The 18,760-nt window shown below is 46.0% G+C and overlaps 1 protein-coding gene and 1 long non-coding RNA gene across 2 annotated transcripts; one reads left to right on the top strand and one right to left on the bottom strand.

Moving 5' to 3' along the window:
• Positions 1–2,091: 2,091 nt before the first annotated feature.
• On the bottom strand, positions 2,092–6,737 carry LOC130603717 (uncharacterized). The gene is made up of 4 exons (XR_008973252.1): positions 6,605–6,737; positions 6,469–6,524; positions 4,322–4,409; positions 2,092–2,265 (listed from the first exon to the last, which is right to left on the bottom strand). It is a non-coding gene; the product is annotated as an uncharacterized LOC130603717 (long non-coding RNA).
• Positions 6,638–12,184, top strand: CCDC51 (coiled-coil domain containing 51). The gene is made up of 5 exons (XM_057417698.1): positions 6,638–6,745; positions 8,449–8,709; positions 8,843–9,189; positions 9,492–9,656; positions 11,065–12,184. The coding sequence occupies exons 3-5, from the start codon at positions 8,872–8,874 to the stop codon at positions 11,839–11,841; spliced, it is 1,260 nt and encodes a 419-aa protein (XP_057273681.1). The 5' UTR covers positions 6,638–6,745; positions 8,449–8,709; positions 8,843–8,871; the 3' UTR covers positions 11,842–12,184.
• The last annotated feature ends 6,576 nt before the right edge of the window (positions 12,185–18,760 follow it).

Here is an 18,760-nt window from a genome sequence, read left to right as displayed (position 1 = left end):
CTCAAATAAATGCTTCACAAAAGCAGCAGTTTTGACACCTGAAATTACTGGCTCGCTGTTTCAGAAAATGCTCTCTTTTGTCATCTGTTATATTTATGGCTTTATTTAATCCTTTCTTTTTTCCTAAAACTTGCACTACTGGAGTCATTATATATAAAAGCAGACTAACCATAAAGCTTTTATTTCAGACTGGAGAATAATACCTATTTATCATGTCGAATACTCTCATTTCTGAAAGTAAGTGAGACACCATTTGTGTTGTAAAAGCTCACACAAGGATAAGGTCTAGAAAAGCAGGTTAAAATGGGCAGTGTTACAACTGTGTATATTCTGTTCTCTATTTCCACCTGCAGTACTGTGTCCAGCTGTGAGGGTAACAACACAAGAGGGATGTGGAGTCCAGAGGAGGCCACAGAGATGCTGCGAGGACTGGAGCAGCTCTGCTCTGGAGCCAGGCTGAGAGAGCTGGGCTGGGTCAGCCTGGAGAAGAGAAGGCTCCTGAAGGGGAGACCTTGGAGCAGCTCCAGTGCCTAAAGGGGCTCCAGAAAATGTGGAGAGGAGCTTGGGACAAGGGCCTGTAGGGACAGAACAAGGGGAATGGCTTTAACCTGCCAGAGAGGAGACTGAGATGAGCTCTTAGGCAGAAGCTCTTCCCTGTGAGGGTGCTGAGGCGCTGGCACAGGGTGCCCAGAGAAGCTGTGGCTGCCCCATCCCTGGCAGTGCTCAAGGCCAGGTTGGACACAGGGGCTTGGAGCAAGCTGCTCCAGTGGAAGGTGTACCTGCCCGTGGCAGGGGTTGGAGCTGGAGGAGCTTTAAGGTCCCTTCCACTGCAACCCAGTCTGGGATTCTGTGAAGCTTTTCCCTTTGGGGACCCAGGTTCTCTAACGCTGAGGCACAGACCCAGTCTCTTACCACAGCGGACCTGCCCTCACCTCTGCGCACGGCTCGGCTCCCACAGGAGACACGCGCATGCGTACTGTGTTCCGCGCGTTCCCTCCGGGCTGCTCAGCCCGGCCCCGCCGCCAGCGAGCATGCGCCAGCGCCGTTCGTGACCACGGGGGGGCGGCAGAGCCCGGCCCTTGAGGGCGGCCCCGGTGGAGCGGGGCTGCTGCCCCGTGCGCTCCTGTCCTGCCGAAACGGGGCCTCCTGTTGGCAGGAGAATGATCCGTGCCCTGAGGAACAGCCCCCCGCGGAGGGCAACACCCTCAGCCCTCCAGAAATAGCTTTATAACAAGGCAGATCCTCTTGGTAGCACCCTGTGCGCTGACACCCGGCACCCGCAGCCTCTTCCCGCTGAGCCCGGAATGTCGCTTCGCACCCACCAGGCAGCTGAAGTGCCTCACTGCTTACGGAAGCAATTCCCCTGTTGCAGGCGCTTTTCCTGTCAGAGGGAGCACGCAGTACCCCCCCATTACCATTCACTGAGGTAAGAAGCGGTGTTAACTCTTTCCCGCTTAACTGCTCCCTTGGGAACATCACGTTCCTGCCTTGACGTTTCCATACCCAGTGTACTGCTGTTCATTTCAAAAACTAAGTTATAATCCCATAAGCATTGTTACCATCCCTTCTCCCACCCAAAGTCACTGCTGTGGGTGTAAAGGAGCTGTGATGATGTCCGTATGTGGAAGTTCAAGGAAAACAAAGCAAAGGGCAAAGGTAAGTGTATGTGCAGCAACCACTGGGATTATAGGGCACTGCACCACAGGATACTTAAGTAGTAATATGAAAAGGAGTATTGTTTTGAATAGGGTTGACCCTAAGGTAATGACTTGGCCAGTGATGGAAGTATATCCCAACCTTTTGTTTAGAGAAAACTTCCAGCTCTTACAGGAGCAGCTGCTGGTACAGCCACATCTTGGACAACTGCAGCTCAACCTAAACCCCCAGGTTAAAACACTGCAGGGTTTAACACTCAGGCCCTGAATCCCATTGTCAAAAGAAAGCAGAAGTTGAAATGGATCCTCACAAATGACCACCAAACCAGCAGATGCACTCAAGCTGCCTAAGGTCACACGTGGTCTTCAGTAATACTTTCCAGTACAACACGGTAATGCCATTTTGAGAACAAAACATACAGGTAAAAAGAAAATATCACATCTTAACAAAAAAGGTTTATTCCAACTACACAAAATGTACAATGTTTCCCAAATGACAGTGAGTTTTCATGACTCTCTGAAGCTGCAGATCCATTGAATAACTCAACGGCTTCTCACCCTGCAGTTTGGTCAAACTACTTTTTGCCAGACTTCTTTATTCCACCACTGGCTGCCAAAAGAAACAACACAACTGGTTAGACAACTGTTGTAGAGCTTAGCTACAGATTCAGTACCTCTTAAAGACAAAGCCCCATTAGACTGCCTGTACAGCTCAGATCCCCACTGATGAATTGTTTCTGCATGTGTTACTCTTCTGGGTTTGTGATCTCACACACTTTACTCTGAATAAGTAACTTACGCAACATTAGAAACCAAGTTTCTCCCAGAACCAAATATGGCCCATAAATCTACAACAGAACTAAGTATTTCAACAATTCTTTTGTTCCTCCATTGTTTGGTTCTTGTGCAGCAGGACTATAGTCTGCTTAAATCAAATTTGAGGCTAAGGGAGTAAAAGCATCACTATCCCTGCAGCAACCAGAACCCCCAGCTGGGATCAAAGCTCTATGAAAGCAGGTACTGGAATTATTCCAGTTCTCTGGAATTAGCTGTCCTCTGCAGTCTCTATTACTGAAGAGGCTAAAGCAGGGTGACAGAACACAACATAGTAACACAGCTAAGCTGTTTTTTTACAGCATGTGTCATGTGTGACCAGTGGAAAGGGAAAAAGAACAGCAAGCCTGCTGCAAGGACTGGTGGTCAACAACAGACTTCACACTGCAGCATGATGCTAACACGCAATGCTGAGGCTCTTGGGAACACTCTACCCCTCCTACAGTAACATAACAATCACTGTCTGCCTTGACAAGGAGCAGGTGACTGAAATTCAGTCTAGAAAAAAAGGCAGAGTAACAACGGCAAGAAAGATCTATGAAGAAATCTGTAAGCCGAGGCACCCTATGCAGTACAAGTTTGGGATGGTAAGGACACAGAGGGGAGGCTCAGTGAATTGTTTTCCACTGGTCTGTAACACCAAAGGCATCCCAGGTCCCACACCCTGCACATCTTTTGTGTGCTGATAAATCAGAGGAGGTAGATCCATTTGAGATAAATAAACAAGAAATATCCCGAGTCAGTGGGACTGGTGGCACTCCCTCCAAGAGCACTGACAAGCACTGAAACTGCAGAACTGCTGGCTGAGACTTGAAACTTATCATTACAGCCACCATGTCAGAGGGCTCAGACGGCCAGCACAGCTCCCACATACACAGAGAGTTCCTAAAGAACTGGGGAACTACAGACCAGCGAGTCTGACCTTGATCTCTGAAACAGAGTCTGTAGCACAGCAAATGGATAAACACAGCCCTGTGAAAGGTAACAGGACTCCTGGAAAGAGTAAATCCTTCCTCACTGACCTGCTGGAACTCTGAGGTTATCTCTAAGTGTATGGATAAAGTGAATCCAGGGGACTTCTTATTTTCAAACAGTGCCTGATGAGATTCCATCACAAAGGTTGTTAGTGGAATGGAGTTGCTACGGGATTGCTGGAAGGGCTTTCAAGACTGAAAGCTTGCTAAGGAATAGGAAAGTGTAAAGTTTAATGGTCTTCACAGAATGGAAAAGTGATTAGGTACATTAATGGACCACAGGTTAAAACCTCCTAGAGGGAATAGGCAGGGAGCACCCTAAACAGCCCTAATCCTATCACTGCAGATACTGGAGGAGTTCAAAATAAATGCAGATTCACACTAACACTACTTCCTCCTCTCACTACCTGAGAGAAAGACTAGTCTCAAGGCACCATCAGGATGCACCCTGCAAGCTTTCTTGCCACGCTAATTTCCAGTCATGTGGGTTTTTCTGCCAGGAATCAAGTGCTCTGTAGGCAAAGCTTACATGTTATGTATCTGAACAGAAAAGGATGGTATGCTGAAAGAAGAGTAGAAATGTCTCTGCACCACCCCACTGGAGGAGGTTAGCATGCCAGACACAGTTACACCTGTTAAACCAGGCCCTGCACCAGTCTTTGGGGGATAAAACTGCACAGCAAAAGAAATAAAATAAATTAGCATCTATTTGTTACTCATCATCTGCACCTGCCATCAACCTGCTGGTGGGTGTTAAATAACCCAGAGGCACGGGCCTTGTTATGTTTGTCACGCAAAACCATTACATTTGAAGCCAGCAAGCTCTCTGCTTTTCCTGTCGCATGGCACCTCACTTACCGAGAGGACCCTTTCCAGCAGCCTTTGCTTTCATCTCCTCAAGTTTCTTTTGTTCCTCCTTCTGCTTTTGTTTAAATGCCAGATCTGTCTAAAGAAAAGAACAGTGGTGTTCAGTACCATTTCTTCCCCCAAAGAAAGATTCAAAACCAGCTCACAAGCAATGAGAAACAAACATAATGTTCTAACAGCTACAAAAACCTGACTGAATCGATACAAGATGGCTCAATACTAAATAAGCAAAACCTTGCTGAACCATGACATCTTTTTGCTGTACTAAACTTTGTCTGTTTGATCGTTCAGAAATTAAACCTGCTTCACGTCCTGTGGCATCTTCTCACTCTGCCCTCTGAAAAATAGATGTTTGAGCTAAAAGCATTCATGAATATGCCATCAGTGGTACTGGGAGCCTGGTGCACAGTGCTGGCTAACAATAAAATTTGGATTATGTGGGATGCAAGCAAATAAGGTTGCTTTTACCCCCCAAAAAAAATAAATTAATAAAGATCCTTTCATGCACGTGTCACTGTTTTTCCTGGGTTTAACACATTTGTATCAGTTCCAAGAAATCTAATGAAACCATTGGCAAATTGTAGGCAGAGCAGCTGCTGAGCATCCCTGCTGGAACAGCCTCTGGAACTCACAAGAGCTCAGCCATACTCTATCCCGTAGATACATATTCTTCACAGATACCAGGGCTGCAAAGTACCATGGTCCTTTCTCTTGGTGCTCAGCATTTTGAGGTAACTAAATCTGAGGACCTTGACAACAGATTTTTACAGAATCCTCACCAATCCAGCTCATGGCTCCACTACCTTTATATAGCTGGAAAGCCTTCCTCATTTTAAGTTAAAGCTTCCTTTGCTGCAATCTAACCCTGCTACTTCCCCTGTCACATAGAGCAGAATATTGTTTCTCTCTCCAGATTTCCCACTGGTTTCTTTTCATAGAGCCAATCACAGAACCCCAGCCTGGTTTGTGTTGGAAGGGACCTTAAAGCTCATCCAGTCCCAACTCCTGCCACGGGCAGGGACCCCTTCCACTAGAGCAGGTTGCTCCAAGCCCCTGTGTCCAACCTGGCCTTGAATGCTGCCAGGGATGGGGCAGCCACAGCTCCTCTGGGCACCCTGTGCCAGCACCTCAGCACCCTCACAAGATAAAAAATAAGCTGTGTTGTCTGTCAGTAACCCAAGGCACTAACCAAAGCATTACTTAGACTCCAACTGATCACAAAATCCTGCAAAACCCCACTCAATGCATCCCTGCAGTCTGACACAGGCTCATTAGTAACTACATTGAGAGTGTGGCACCGCAGCAAGCACGATGCTCACCTTCCATCATCTTCCAGTGCCCGGATCCTGCCTCATGTTTGATCTCATTACACGAACTAGCACCAAGAACCTCCTGTCTGCTCTGTGTGCTCCTCACACACAGAGCACTGCCCTGCTACACAAAAGAATTTCCTTCATTTGCTGCAGTTTTACTAAAATCCATCCTGGCTATTAATGTTTACATTCTTAGAACTTGGATCCTGCAAGCACAGAGTTGGTTCTATCATTTCTCTAACAAAGCTAACCTAGAAAGCTATGATTTCTCTCTTCCCTTTTTAAAGTAATGCCATATTTGGTTTTTTTTCCAGCCACTGGTGCCTCATCCATCCTCCATAACCCTCAGAAATAACAGCTTATACCTGTAATCTGATCCCTTACGTTTAAGTATCTCTACCATGAGGTTCACTAGTACCTTATTTACTTAAACCACTTTAGAATCCCTAAGCTTTCTATCCTCGCTCAGGCTCTTTGTGATCACCCCAAACTGTGAGACCCCATATCACAGCCCAGGGACACTCCAGCCTTCACCATGGCACCGGGCTCCTCCGTTAGCCAGCACTGCTGCGTCCACCGTGAACACAGACAGGGTGTCAGCAGGAAACAACGGAAACCGGCGGCCGCGGAAGGCAGCGCATCACTCCCCGGTCTCCTTGCGTGAGTTTTACCGTCAGAAGGACGCTTCATAGAACGTGTACTGCCACGGAAGGCTGAGCCGAGAGGCAACGTGAAGGTCTAAACAGCCTCAACACACGCGGGGCTCCGGCCGGTGCCACAGGCCCGGTACCGCGGCCACCCCTCGGGGCTCACCCACCGCCCTACCTCATCTAGGTCCTTCGACTGCTTCTTCGGCTGCTTCAGCGGCTTCTTCTTGCCGCCTGCAAAGAGAGATGAGACAGTGAGGAAAGGGGAGGGAGTGAAGGACAGGCGGTGCCGGGAGCCCCGGGCCCAGCCTTACCTTCTCGGCCCGACATGGTGCCCGCTCCTCTCCGCCGCACCGCCCCCTGCCCGAGCGCTTCCGCCTGGCTCCGCTCGGCCCCCGTAGCGCTTCCGCTGCCGCTTCCGCCTCAGACGCCGGGCCGGGCCGGGCCGCGGGCAGGTAGGAGGTGCTGCCGGGGCCGGGGCGTGCGGCGGGGCTGGCAGCGCTTCGGGCTCTTCGGGGGCGGCTGCCTGGGGGGCAGGCTTGGCCCAGCCCGGCCGCCGCTGCTCACAGAGCTCCGGGTCGCCTCTGGCGCTGGAGGGCGCGGCCTAGGCGGGGGCAGGCGCTGGAGCCCCCCGCGGCGGAGCGCTCCCTCCTGCGGGCCGTCTGCTGTGGCGGAGGCGAGACGGGCGTCGCTGCCCGGGCCTGTGCGTGGCGATTAGAGGCGGTGGAGCTCTCCCCGTGCTGCTGTGGGGTGCCGGGGTCGCTCTGTTGTGAGATGGAAGGGCCCCTCCGGCACGGAAACGGGTTGGTCATGTGGAGAAACCAAGCTTTTCACCCCTCCGGAGCATGAGGAGTGGTTGTGAGTCTGTGCATCGGAAATTCTGGCTCTGTGTTTTGCCGTGGCAAAAGAGACTGCTGCGAAGTAAGGCAGGATAAACTAGTCTTACTCGCCAGCGGTGTGTAGTAACTGGGGTGTAAACCTTTAGAAAGGCTGTTTGTCAATAGTGGGCAGAAGAAACTGTTTTCCTTACAAGGGAAGCAAGAGAGAGAGAAGGGATGTTGTGTCTGAGCATTCATGGCTCTTAGGTCCTTATTAGCTCAGGCTGAGACTGCTTCTTTCAGTCTGTTAGAAACTGTCTACATAACCATTCTTCTAAACCTGTCAGCTTTCTCTTTCTTTTTGCTATACTGGCTTTAAGAACCTGAATATTTGGTAAAACATCTCGTGTAGTAGTGCAGTTAAAAGAGTGAAGTCTTCAGTCTAGAAAGGGCAAAGTTGAGTTGGGGTTTCAGTACGTGGCCTGCAATGTAAAGTAAGTTGTAAGAGTAAGATGAATGAGTGATGCTGGAGGAGAGAGAACTTAATTCATTTCCATGTTCTTGTGGTTTTGAGCTACCATATTATTATGTATATAAAACAACTGAGAAGATTTTTTATAATGCTACTTGGTGGTATTATTATTTGTTAGAAACACTGAAAAGGAATGAAGCAGTGGTGTTCAGAATCAGTAGCCAGCTAACAGCTGATTAAAACTGTTCTCCAGTAGGAAGAATCCTTTCCTATGGAGGTGCTTGTATTGGCACATATATGATGTCATTAGCCACCTAAAATTAACATGGAAAACTGTTTAAAATAACAAAAACCCCTCTGCAGCAGCTGTCAAGCTTTCTCAATAACCCATGGTTTTCTATGATGTTAGTCAAAACCTAATATAGTCAAGAAGTTTATACACAGGCTTCATATAAAATCTGCTTTGAAAGCTTTTCTGTTTCTAGTTCTTAGAGGAGTGCACTCAGTAGAAAGTCAATATCTTATTTACAAGCTGATAGACAATAAACCATAACTGGCAGTCTGGCTTTGCAGCATAAGCACGAATTTAAGCTCATTTTAAAATGCAGCCCCAGCTGTGTGCTATTTGCCTGATCTTGTGACTCTTCCTTCTATTTTACTTTTCTAGGCTGTCTCGTGAGAACACTCACTGTGTTTAGTTCAGCACTTCTCTGTTTGTCCCTGTCCTCGATGTTTTTGTCTTTGCATTCCTCAACACCTTGTGTATCTATAGAATGTAAGATAAAGGGAATGGTCAAGCCCCACTTCTTTTCTTATGAAGATTTTTTTTCCCCTTCTCTGCCTTTTTTCCTCTTCTGTTCTTTTGCAGGATTGTCAGTACCTGTGACAGGACACACCAAACTCAGGTGTGAAAGCACAAGGCAGGATTTCATACAGCAATCGCTTCTGTGCTGAAGCATTAAATTACTCTGAAGCTACTCCAGCTAGTAGTGGATCTGTACACGATCACTGTTCACTCAGTGAGTGAATTAGTAATGAAGAAGCATGGTGGGAGTACTTTACTAACAGCAGAAAAGCAGGAATCTGTGGCAGAATTGCCCTTTGTTGAAAACTGTGAAGAGTTCTCTAGGTAAGTAAAGGTGTAAAACTGGGACTGTTTTGGCCATTCTTGGATTATAGTGGGTTTGGTGCACATGTAGTTTGAAGAGGTATGAACCAGCCATACTTCAATAGCCATTCTTTTTTCTTCTTCATCCTTGTAGCTCTTTTACTCAGTGATTAAATTCAAGACATGGGGCCAATGAAATATAAGTCCGGGGTGTCCTCAGTGTCCTGTGGTCTGCAGTACCACCACTCGTTGATAAAGTGGAGTCCAAAAATGAATGTCCACATAGTGCGGACTTACTGCTCATCAGCGCCCAAGAGGCCTGAGGCCAAGTCTGCACTAGAAGTGGCCTCAGCTCTTCTGAATCGACTGACAGAGGCTGGGGCTGTGATGGCAAAAAACTCCCTTCAGAAGATGTCTGCGACCTGCAAGAGCTGGTGGGACAGATACGAAGAGTTTGTTGGAATTAATGAGGTTCGAGAGGCTCAGGGAAAAGTGACAGAGGTAAATGTGGAGACAATGTGGACACTTTCAACTTACGTGTAAGCAATATGAAGTATAAATACTGGCTGTGAGGCAAAAAAGATCCTCCAAGGAGAATCATGTCTATTTTTTGTTCTGACTGTATGCACATACTAAGAATGTGTTCTCCTCTGTGCATGTTTGTAAATGCAGTTTATGCCTTAGATTGAAATAGAGCATGGTTTGTTTTGTTGGGGGTTGGTTTTTTAGTCCCTCCAGAATTGATATATTGATTTAGATGTGTCTGGTAATAAGTCTCTAAAAGGAATACTCTTTCTTCTCAGGCTGAAAATGTCTTTATGATAGCTCGAGGGATAGTACGAGAGGCCCGTGAAAATGTAGAAGCCCAACAGATTAAACTGAAGGAAATTCGGGACCGCTTAGACAGGGTCTCACGGGATGACACCCAGTATTTAGAACTGGCCACTCTGGAACACAGGTTGCTGCAGGTAATTTGCAATTTGTTGGTACTTTAGCAGTGGCAAATACAATGAAAATCTGTGCTTTGTTTCCATCACTAGTGGTTGTTTTTGTCGACGCAGTTCAGTTCTGAAGGACAGTGATCTCAATTATGATACTAGTTTTAAATTGATGGTTTGATCTGTGCTAATTTTATATATGTGAAAATGGTATAGCCAATTTGGAGAAGAAAGCTGCAGATAGTGAGCCAAGAAAATGAATCATATGTGAGTAGTGAACAAAAAGCTGGGATTCAATTAATTAACCTTCCATGTGATGAGAGAAGCTCCTTTCTGGTGGTTGATCCATGAAGACTCTCAGCTGCTTTCTGTGTGGCTGTGACACCCAGGCAATTCAGGAGAGCTTTTGTCAGAGAGCAGCAAGAACAAGGCTGCTCCGTGAGAGGGGGCAAGCAGGAAGATTGAGGTGGGCGCAGCTGAGATGCTGCTGTAGGGCAGGCAGTCCTATAGGAGCACCTCAGCTGATGAGCCAGGCAGAGCTGGTGAAAGGAACATGTTTGTTAACAGTTTGTTGATCAGAGCTAAAGACAAGGTGGCAGTAAAGTAAATCCAGGAAATCCAGATGAACCCACAGGAGCAGCAGGGAAGAGGCTGGAAGCAGGTACACCTATAGCAAAGCTCAGGCAAGGTGTGGGTACCAGTGTCTGAGCTTAAACTGAGCTTCTGGATAGTGGGTAGAACACCAGGAAGGAGCTAGGGAGCTATAGTTGTCTAAATAAGGGATCAGGTTTGTGCGGGTGAGATAAAGAAGACTGGATGTATGACTGAAGAAGGGTAGAACTCAAGTCACTGCTGTCCATAAGGTGGTCTTATGGAAGAAATATACATTTGGAAAAAGAATATTTCTGGGAGATGCAGGGAGAAAGAGAAGACATTTGTCTGCAAACAGGGTAAGAAAGACAATGGAGAGGAATAAGAAGCATGTATGTTGATGAGATGAACCTACCTGAAACATCCTTCCCAGTGCTGCTTTCAATTCCCATTTAAGGGATTTAGAACTGAGAGGGAGAAGTGTGGTAAAGGTGGTGTTTGAAGAAGCAAGCAGGGCTGAAAGAGCATATGTGGGGAGAGCTCTTGCTCCCTCGTACCTCTTTTCTATCATTAGCATGTGGCAGATTCTTGTGTTGTGTATCTTCTCCTGCTGACCTTTCCCATTTCTCAGTTTTGACTTAAAATGAGGTCTTGTTGACTTAAGTAGGATTAATTAAAAAAATCCCACATTAAAAGGGAAATTCCTGAAACAGAACTATTGGATGTTCACAATTTCCATTCCTTTATCTGTGCGGGGGCTTTGGGTTTGGTTGTGGAGTTTTTTTTTACTGTAGACTTTATAGGTTCATATTATACCTTCTCCTTCAAATCACTGTATTTCTTGCAGGAAGAGAAGAGGTACCGAGCTGCATATTTAAATGCAGAAGAATCTGAGAGAGAAAAATTCTCACTCTTCTCTGCAGCTGTAAGGGAAAGCCACGAGAAAGAGCGAACAAGAGCTGAAAAAACCAAGAACTGGTCTATTATTGGTTCTGTACTGGGAGCCATTATAGGTGTTCTTGGTTCCACCTACGTTAATCGAGTGAGGCTGCAAGAATTGAAAGTCTTGGTGCTTGAAGCACAGAAAGGCCCAGTGAATTTGCAAGAAGCCATTAGAGAACAGGCCTCCAGCCACAGCTTACAGCAGAAGGATCTCAGCGACATCATAGCAGACCTGAAAAGTGTGCTGCAAACAAGGACCTCACAGGAAATGAAAGAAGGTGCTTTGTTAACTAGACAAGACAAAGGTGACTCCATAAATATAGATGCTCTTTTAATTCCTTTAAACGAACAGCTCAACTACACTAAGCAAGTCAGTTCATGTCTAGGGAGTTTAGAACAGCAGTTTCGTAGTCTGCAGGAAAGTGTAGCACAAATGGTGTCTGAGCTGCAGAGTGTTAAACTTGCTGTTCATGCTAGAACAAAGGAAAGAACCATGCCAAGGTCTTCAGCAGAAGGTAAGGGCCAGGCTTCTGCTGTGAGAGATGTGATTTTAGAGCTGTGTGATACCGAGCGGAGACTGGAAGCACAGATCAAGAGGAATTCTATTTACAGCACTGCACTGACATGTGCTGTCTTTGCTATTACCCTGCCAGTACTCTACATTATACTCAAGGGGAACTGATCTCTAATTTATTTCATTAATAAAATTAAACTTGCACTCTAAGTACTCAGAGTACAAGGCCAAATGAAGTGTTAGCATTTCTCATTATGCTTTCTCCAGTGTATCTGGAAAACTTGTAAAGACTTAGTGCAGCCACCACTGCAGGGTCCATGTTAACAGCCCTTGTCATGTGTTGCGGGTTTTAACTGCAAACAAGGGAAATGTCACAGTTTCATCTCCTGATTTCATTCACTGCTTTGCTCTTTCACTGTCTATTCTGGTATATCATGGCCAGTCAGTGGCTTTCAATCCGGAGCTGTATTTGTGATGTTTTGCTCAAATGATTCTTTTAATCTGTCATTGATCTGAGTGCTTCCTGTGTAACGCTTTCTGATTTTGCTTCTGATTTCCTCAGAGTTTTGCAGTTTGTCCACACACAAACCATTAGGAGTCATTTTAACAAATGGGTAGAAATATTGGCCTTGAATTCTTTGGTTTGTTTCTTTTGTATATAATAAAGTCTAGATAGAATGCAGTCACAATGTGACAAACAGTAGGGGCCATGGAAATGAGAATTAGATTATAATGATACAATGTGGCTCTACGGCCAGGTGATGCATTTAAAATACATTTCAGTTACACGTACTAACATTTTCCATGGAGGGGTTATCATGAAATACCCAAAAGCATTTCTGGAGCTTCAGCTACTTGTTGCTGCTAGAACTGGCTTGCAGGGAAAGACAAAAACGGGTCAGGTACAGGGATGTATTAAGTATGATGACGTTAATTCTGCCAGTGCAAGCCAATTATCCTTTCTCTACAGCCTCCTTAACCCATCATTCCCCAGGTATTTTCTGGGTTTAGTAATCATCTATGGAGCAATCGCTTTCTTATCTCTAAAAGTATCTTAATGGAATTTGCTTTGGTATTTAGTCTTTCAATTTTGTCCTCTCTGGCAGTTGCTGTAGGAGGTGCTTGTAAGCCAGCATGTTAATGGCAATAGCATTATGCAAACTGCTATTCCAAATTAATATTTGGAATAAAATGAAAGCTGCCCATTTTTTCCTGGAAGGATGAGGAAAGGCTGACTGAGGAGCAACACTCGTCTAAACAGCTAAACATCAGTATCTGTGTGTGGCCTGACACACAGTTGTTGGTATCACTGTGATAAGAGAGAGTTCTCTCCCAGCAGATAAGCAAATCAGATGTGGAACTCCTGCTCTGTGAGCACTTGTGTGGAAGCTTTGGAGGCAGAGGAGCAGTAAGCTTGCTTCATGATGTGCTCCCTTTGGGGGAGCATTTCAGAATGATTAAATTGTGTTTAGCATCCAGTCTGCTGTGGCTGTATCAGCTCTTTCTGCCTAGTAACCATGATAAAAGAGTTTGAGGTTTTGATTATAAGCTGCTAAGACTGAAAGATCTTTGGGATGGCGACATTTGCTTTATGATACTTCATTTGGTGTCATTAGGTGCTGTTATAATATGACCAAATAAACAAACAGTATTAGGAAAGATCTGTGCTGATTCACTACCTGTGAGGGAGATGAAGTGTGCAGAAGGTGGTTTGGGGAAGGACCACTGCTGCTTTATATACTGATTGTTCAGAGTGTAAAGTGAATAACACGTGTTTGCCAGGGAAGTAGTTTGATCTGATGGCTTGAGAACTGGGATAAGAATTCCCATACACTCAGCCATGTCAAGAAGTATGCAGATCGATCAGAACCAGTTTTCAAGTCTATCCTATTTGATCTTCTAATTTCACAGATTCTTTTACAGGTTATACTTCTTGCAGGAGCTTGATGAAAATCAGAGACAAGTGTGTGATTAAAGGGGAAGGGCTGGTGCAGTCCTTCCAGCTGTCATTTGCCAGCACTAGACACTGAGAATTTTGTTCTATTTTATTTCTTTTCAGTTTAACTATGTGGTTGGGCTCCCTTTTTTATAAACTGGCTGAATTTTAGATATTCAGCATCACTGAAAAGCATGGGTTAGATGTATGAGCATGGTTTCAAATGCTGAATGTCAGCCTCACTGAATTGTACTTGGTGGCATAAAAAATGAATAGAGGTCTGAGGCTGAACTTGTACACAATAAATAAGAGAGTACAAACCCAAGGGTTGTTTATCGGTGTAAAGAGATACGCTTTTTACCTTAAAGAAGGTAAAGATAGTACCTTCTTCTTAAGATAGTTACCTTAAAGATAGTAGGTAGCTTTAACATTACACAGAGTTATAGGAAGAGTAAGTCAGTCAATGAGAACAGTAGCAAAGAGATCAGTTTGCTATCATGATACATGGTTGTTTGAAATACACAAGCTGCAGTTTGAAAGGAGCTGGAAGGTACGTTTCCAGAAAATAACTGGATCTCATCCCTCACAGGGAGTTTTGAAGATCCAGGAATAGGTTCTGTGTGCTGTGTTGTACAGCTGGCAGAATTCATTGTTACAAGCCATTATGGGGTTCTTTTTTTTCTGCCCTTCCTTGCAAAATCCTGATGTGAAGTGACAGCGGAGTAATTTCAATTAGGATAAAAACCTTGTAATTAGCTGTGCCTATATAATAATTAGGAGGGCAGCTTTGTATATTCCCTCAATCCTGGATTAATCATCACCCCATTGTGGCAGTGTTTTCAGGCAGAGCTTGGTGCTGCTGTATGCTTAGCCCACAGCCAGAAGGTGTGGCTGCAGCAGTAAGAGCGGTACCTGAGCCAGCTGAAGGCACTATGCAGGAAGATGCTATAACACAGTCTATACACGCAATCTGTTCAGTGCTTTATGCTAAATCTCTTGTCATGGTAACACAAGCTGCAGATAGACAAGTTAGAACAAACGGGCACAGCTGTACAGATGTGTTTGAGCACTCAGGCAGTTCAGGTGCCTTTGCAGTACCAGCAGTGATTTGCACAGTGCACAGTTGACAACTCGGTGCATGTTTCCTGGTGATTTAGCTATGGCTCTATGAATAGTTTGTTGCTTCTGCTCTTCTGGGCTATTTTAGGGTAAGAAAAAGTGTTCTGTAATCCATACCTATGGATTACTAGCAAAGTTTATAAGAAGTGAGTTCCACTTTTGGAATGAGGTCTGTCAGATGAAGCTTTCCTCAACAAGAAAGTTCTGCTTGGGAAGACCTTTTGAGAGTTATATTCTTGCTCCTTCTGTGAGCAGAGGCCTCGCTGGCAGCATGGCTCATCCACCCCTGTGTCCCAACACTCATCAGCCAGTGGTGATGGAGGCTGCAAGAGTTTGTACAGGTCTAATGAGGCCGGGAACTGATTTGTGCATCACATATAGGTCAGAGAAAGCCAGTGCTGACTCAGGTTAATTCCACTGGCAGTCAAGTCACAGAATATAAGTTAAGGAGGGAACCCAGCAAGAACAACAGGAAGCCCTTTGATAGATGTGAACTACAGAAAAACGGGTGGCAGTGGCCTGAGCTTGGCCCATGCTAAGCTATTTTGAGTTTTTACTGCTCTATGAGAAACCACTAGTAACTCAAAAGCAAACAGGGTAGTGGCCATGGAAATAACTTCTAATGAGGTCACTGCAGGCTTCTAACACTGGGTGCATTCTGAGGAAAGTTGCCATTCCTTCCACTCAGGAAAGGAAAGGCAAATGTTGCTTGTGAATACAGGACAGAAACGATTAAATGTAGTGTCACCATCAGGTTATGTGGGTATATGTATTTATTAATGCTTGAGTTCTGAATGCTCAAACATTCTAAGCCTGGTCAGAAGCTGGAGGTGCTCCAGTTGATTTCATTGTAACTACCTGTTTGAAAATGACAGTTTCTTTGACAAAATACTTTTTAAAAACAAATACTTCCTTGTTGTCTGTTCAAAAGCAGATCCTTAAACATCAGCAGACTGCTGCTGGCAAAACTGTAAGTGCCCCAATGAGAGTGACGAAGCCCTTAATCTTTCTAAATGCTCTGACAAACTGAAAACTTGAAAGGAACAGAGTCAAAGTGGGGTGGATGCAGCCAACCTCATGTCCCTGAATTACTGCCCTCAATGTAGTTTATTCCCAGAAGCTATAGACAGGAGTCAGATATCCCTCATGACTTTTTTCACCCTTCTCATCCCCTGCTTGGAGGGGAGGAAGATTGAGAAGGAAATCAAAAGCAGCATAAGCAGCTGCTAACCTTGTGATTATCATAATAATTACGTAAGAAACTTAGCAAACCTGCTTAGAACCAGACATGAACAAGGGCTTTTATAGAGAAGGTTCCTTTATGGATTTAAATGTATTTTAAAAAGCTTATAACAAATGGAAATCAAAAACTGTTTCAATTTGTTCAATATGTTTGTTCTTTGTGTGATGTTGTTTTCAGCTCTGTAATGTTTCAGAACTAGGTTTTTTCTAGTTTATTTTTAAGAACTGTGAAAGATTTTTGTGCAGCTGTATCAGAACTCCTCCCTGAAGAGTGATCTGTGATACCTGAATGTGATACACCTGAATGTGGTAGCCTGTGGTGGTTTTACAATATCCTTGTCACTCCAGAGGGTTGTAAGTGCAGTAAGAAGAGGGGCACTGTAATGTGACCAGAAGCTCTTCCTGCCCAGCTGCCAAGGCAGACTCTGCAGCCAGCCCCCTGTGCCCACCCTGCTGTGGGGCAGAAGGAAAATCCACTCTTTTCCAGCATGCTCTCATGGGGCTTTTTACTGCTTTTTAAGTGAAGCTTGCTGGTGGTTTTTGCCAGGCAGAAGGGGCTGCAGGTTGGGACTGGTTCTGGAGGAAAGGCATGAAGGGGATTAGTGTTTTGAGTCAAGAGTGGGTTGGAGCAAAGAAAAATTGGGGGATTTTTTAATGCTCTTAGTCACCAAAACTGGATTTTGGTAGAAGCAATCAGAGTGCAGTTAAAATGTCTCTCACCAGTGAGATGATAATACTGTGTTCAGTGAACTTGAACCTGAAGGGCAATTCAGATGGTAGGGTGTGGTAATAGGATGGGGTTTTTTGTGTGTAGAGAGGAGCAAGTAAGAGATTGTCTCCTCATGAGAGTCCTTTTGGGCTCTGTATACAGTGAACCCCAAGGAGCATAACGTTGTTCCAAGGAGCAAAGTTCCAGAGGGGCAGCTGGTAGCTGCCTCCAAAATAATCCTTCCTTTGGGGAGCTGTGACTGTGCTGCCAGATCCTGGGGACTGTTCACCATCTCCATTTTTCCTTCATAAAGTAGTCACTTTTGGGGCTGGGGGTGGGAGTGTGAGAGGCTGATGGATTGTGACAAAGAGAATAGGTGTTTAATGGTACTTATGGACATGGGACTTGAACCAACTATGTTCCTCTGAAATGTCAGAAATGCAAGTGGGAGGGAAAGCCTCGTTCAAGCTTTCAGAGCAGCTTTGTGTCTTGAATGGGGAGCTGTAGCTTTGTCTAGCCAAAGAGGAAAAGTGATGGGCATGCCTGGCACACAGCAAATTGTTCTCTGCGCAATCCAGGCCAGTGCCTGCTTCCTCTTCCTCAGGGCTTGCTTTACCCTACAGCTCCTGTATTGCTTCTGCATATCCATCATGCATCCTCTTTTTCCACAAAGAATTTGCCACTGGGTGCTAAAGGCATAACTTCATCTTTTGTCTGGGATTTCCAAACATGGAATCACACAATGGTTTGTGTTGGAAGGGACCTTAGAGCTCATCCAGCTCCAACCCCTGCCACGGGCAGGGACCCCTTCCACTAGAGCAGCTTGCTCCAAGCCCCTGTGTCCAACCTGGCCTTGAACACTGCCAGGGATGGGGCAGCCACAGCTCCTCTGGGCACCCTGTGCCAGTGCCTCAGCACCCTCACAGGGAAGAATTTTTTCCTAATGTGTAATCTAAATCTCCCCTCTGTCAGGTTAAAGTCATTCCCCCTTGACATGTCACTACATGCCCTTGTAAAAAGTCCGTCTCCAGCTTCCTTGTAGGCAATGGGCCGTAGGGCTGTGTAACTGTGTTCAGCACACACAGTTGATCACTGCATGTACAGCAGGTCACTTGTTAGACTAACTGCACATTCGCTGATCAACTACACAACAGAGAGCAGCACATCTGGGGAAGACAAAAGTCACAGTGTGAGCGAGAAAAATGGGGGCATTAATTCTGTCCCTCTGCAGGGCTGTTACTGACAGAACTTACCCTTGATTCAGGGCGAGGATTGTGCAGTCAGTTCTCCGGGGGGGGGGGAGAAATGCCTCTGTCTCTTGCACAGCTTCTGCCCTTCTCATGACTGGAGTTCCAGCTTCAAAGGAATAAAACTCACCACACCAGCGCTCAGTTTACATTACACACGTCACTTCAGGCACTTCTGCCTGAGGATGCTTTTGTCTACACCGACTTTCAGCTGGAATGGTATGTTCTTCCCTGCGCTGGAAACACAGATAACTACTCCTCTTTTGTCACATTCTTGAATCTCCCTCATGTCCTGGTTCCCACATGCTCTGCAAATGGGAGCTGTGCAGGATCTCACTGTGTTTGTACAGGATGAGTCCTAAGTAAATACAAACTGGTTTTGGTGTCAGATTCTGCTCCCCGAGCACCGCTCCTGCTGCATGGCCGTCGATTCACACTCGCACCTCTCGGCGCGAAGGTTGTCAAACCGCACACCAGAGTCACGTTGTTGCGGAATACGGACAGAAACGCTACCATTTCTCCAGGACTATGTCATTTTAAGCCCAGTTTTCCACACACAGAGGCTGCAAACTCTTCTGGAGCAGCAGCGGTTTTGGCGGCGGCGTCCATGACGTCTGCCACAGCCGGGCCTTGCACGGCTACAGCTTGGGGGTGACTCGTTAAGTGCGGGGGCTCGTTGTGTCGAGGCGATGGAAGCCCTTTGTCCCTCGGCCCCCTTTGGCCCGGCAGAGCGAAGGCAGGGCCCGGTACTGGCTCCCGCCACGGCGGCTGAGGGGAGGCGGTGGCCGCGCTGAGGGGACGGCAAGCCACGCCCCTCCGCGTCGACAGCCAATG

The sequence above is a fragment of the Pezoporus wallicus genome, unplaced genomic scaffold (assembly GCF_028554395.1).
Source record: "Pezoporus wallicus isolate ANWC-B61680 ecotype Strahan unplaced genomic scaffold, APGP_CSIRO_Pwel_v1 contig_8542, whole genome shotgun sequence".
NCBI lineage: Eukaryota > Metazoa > Chordata > Aves > Psittaciformes > Psittacidae > Pezoporus > Pezoporus wallicus.
Note: the sequence above shows the minus strand (reverse complement) of the source record. Positions and strands in the feature narration are given on the sequence as shown.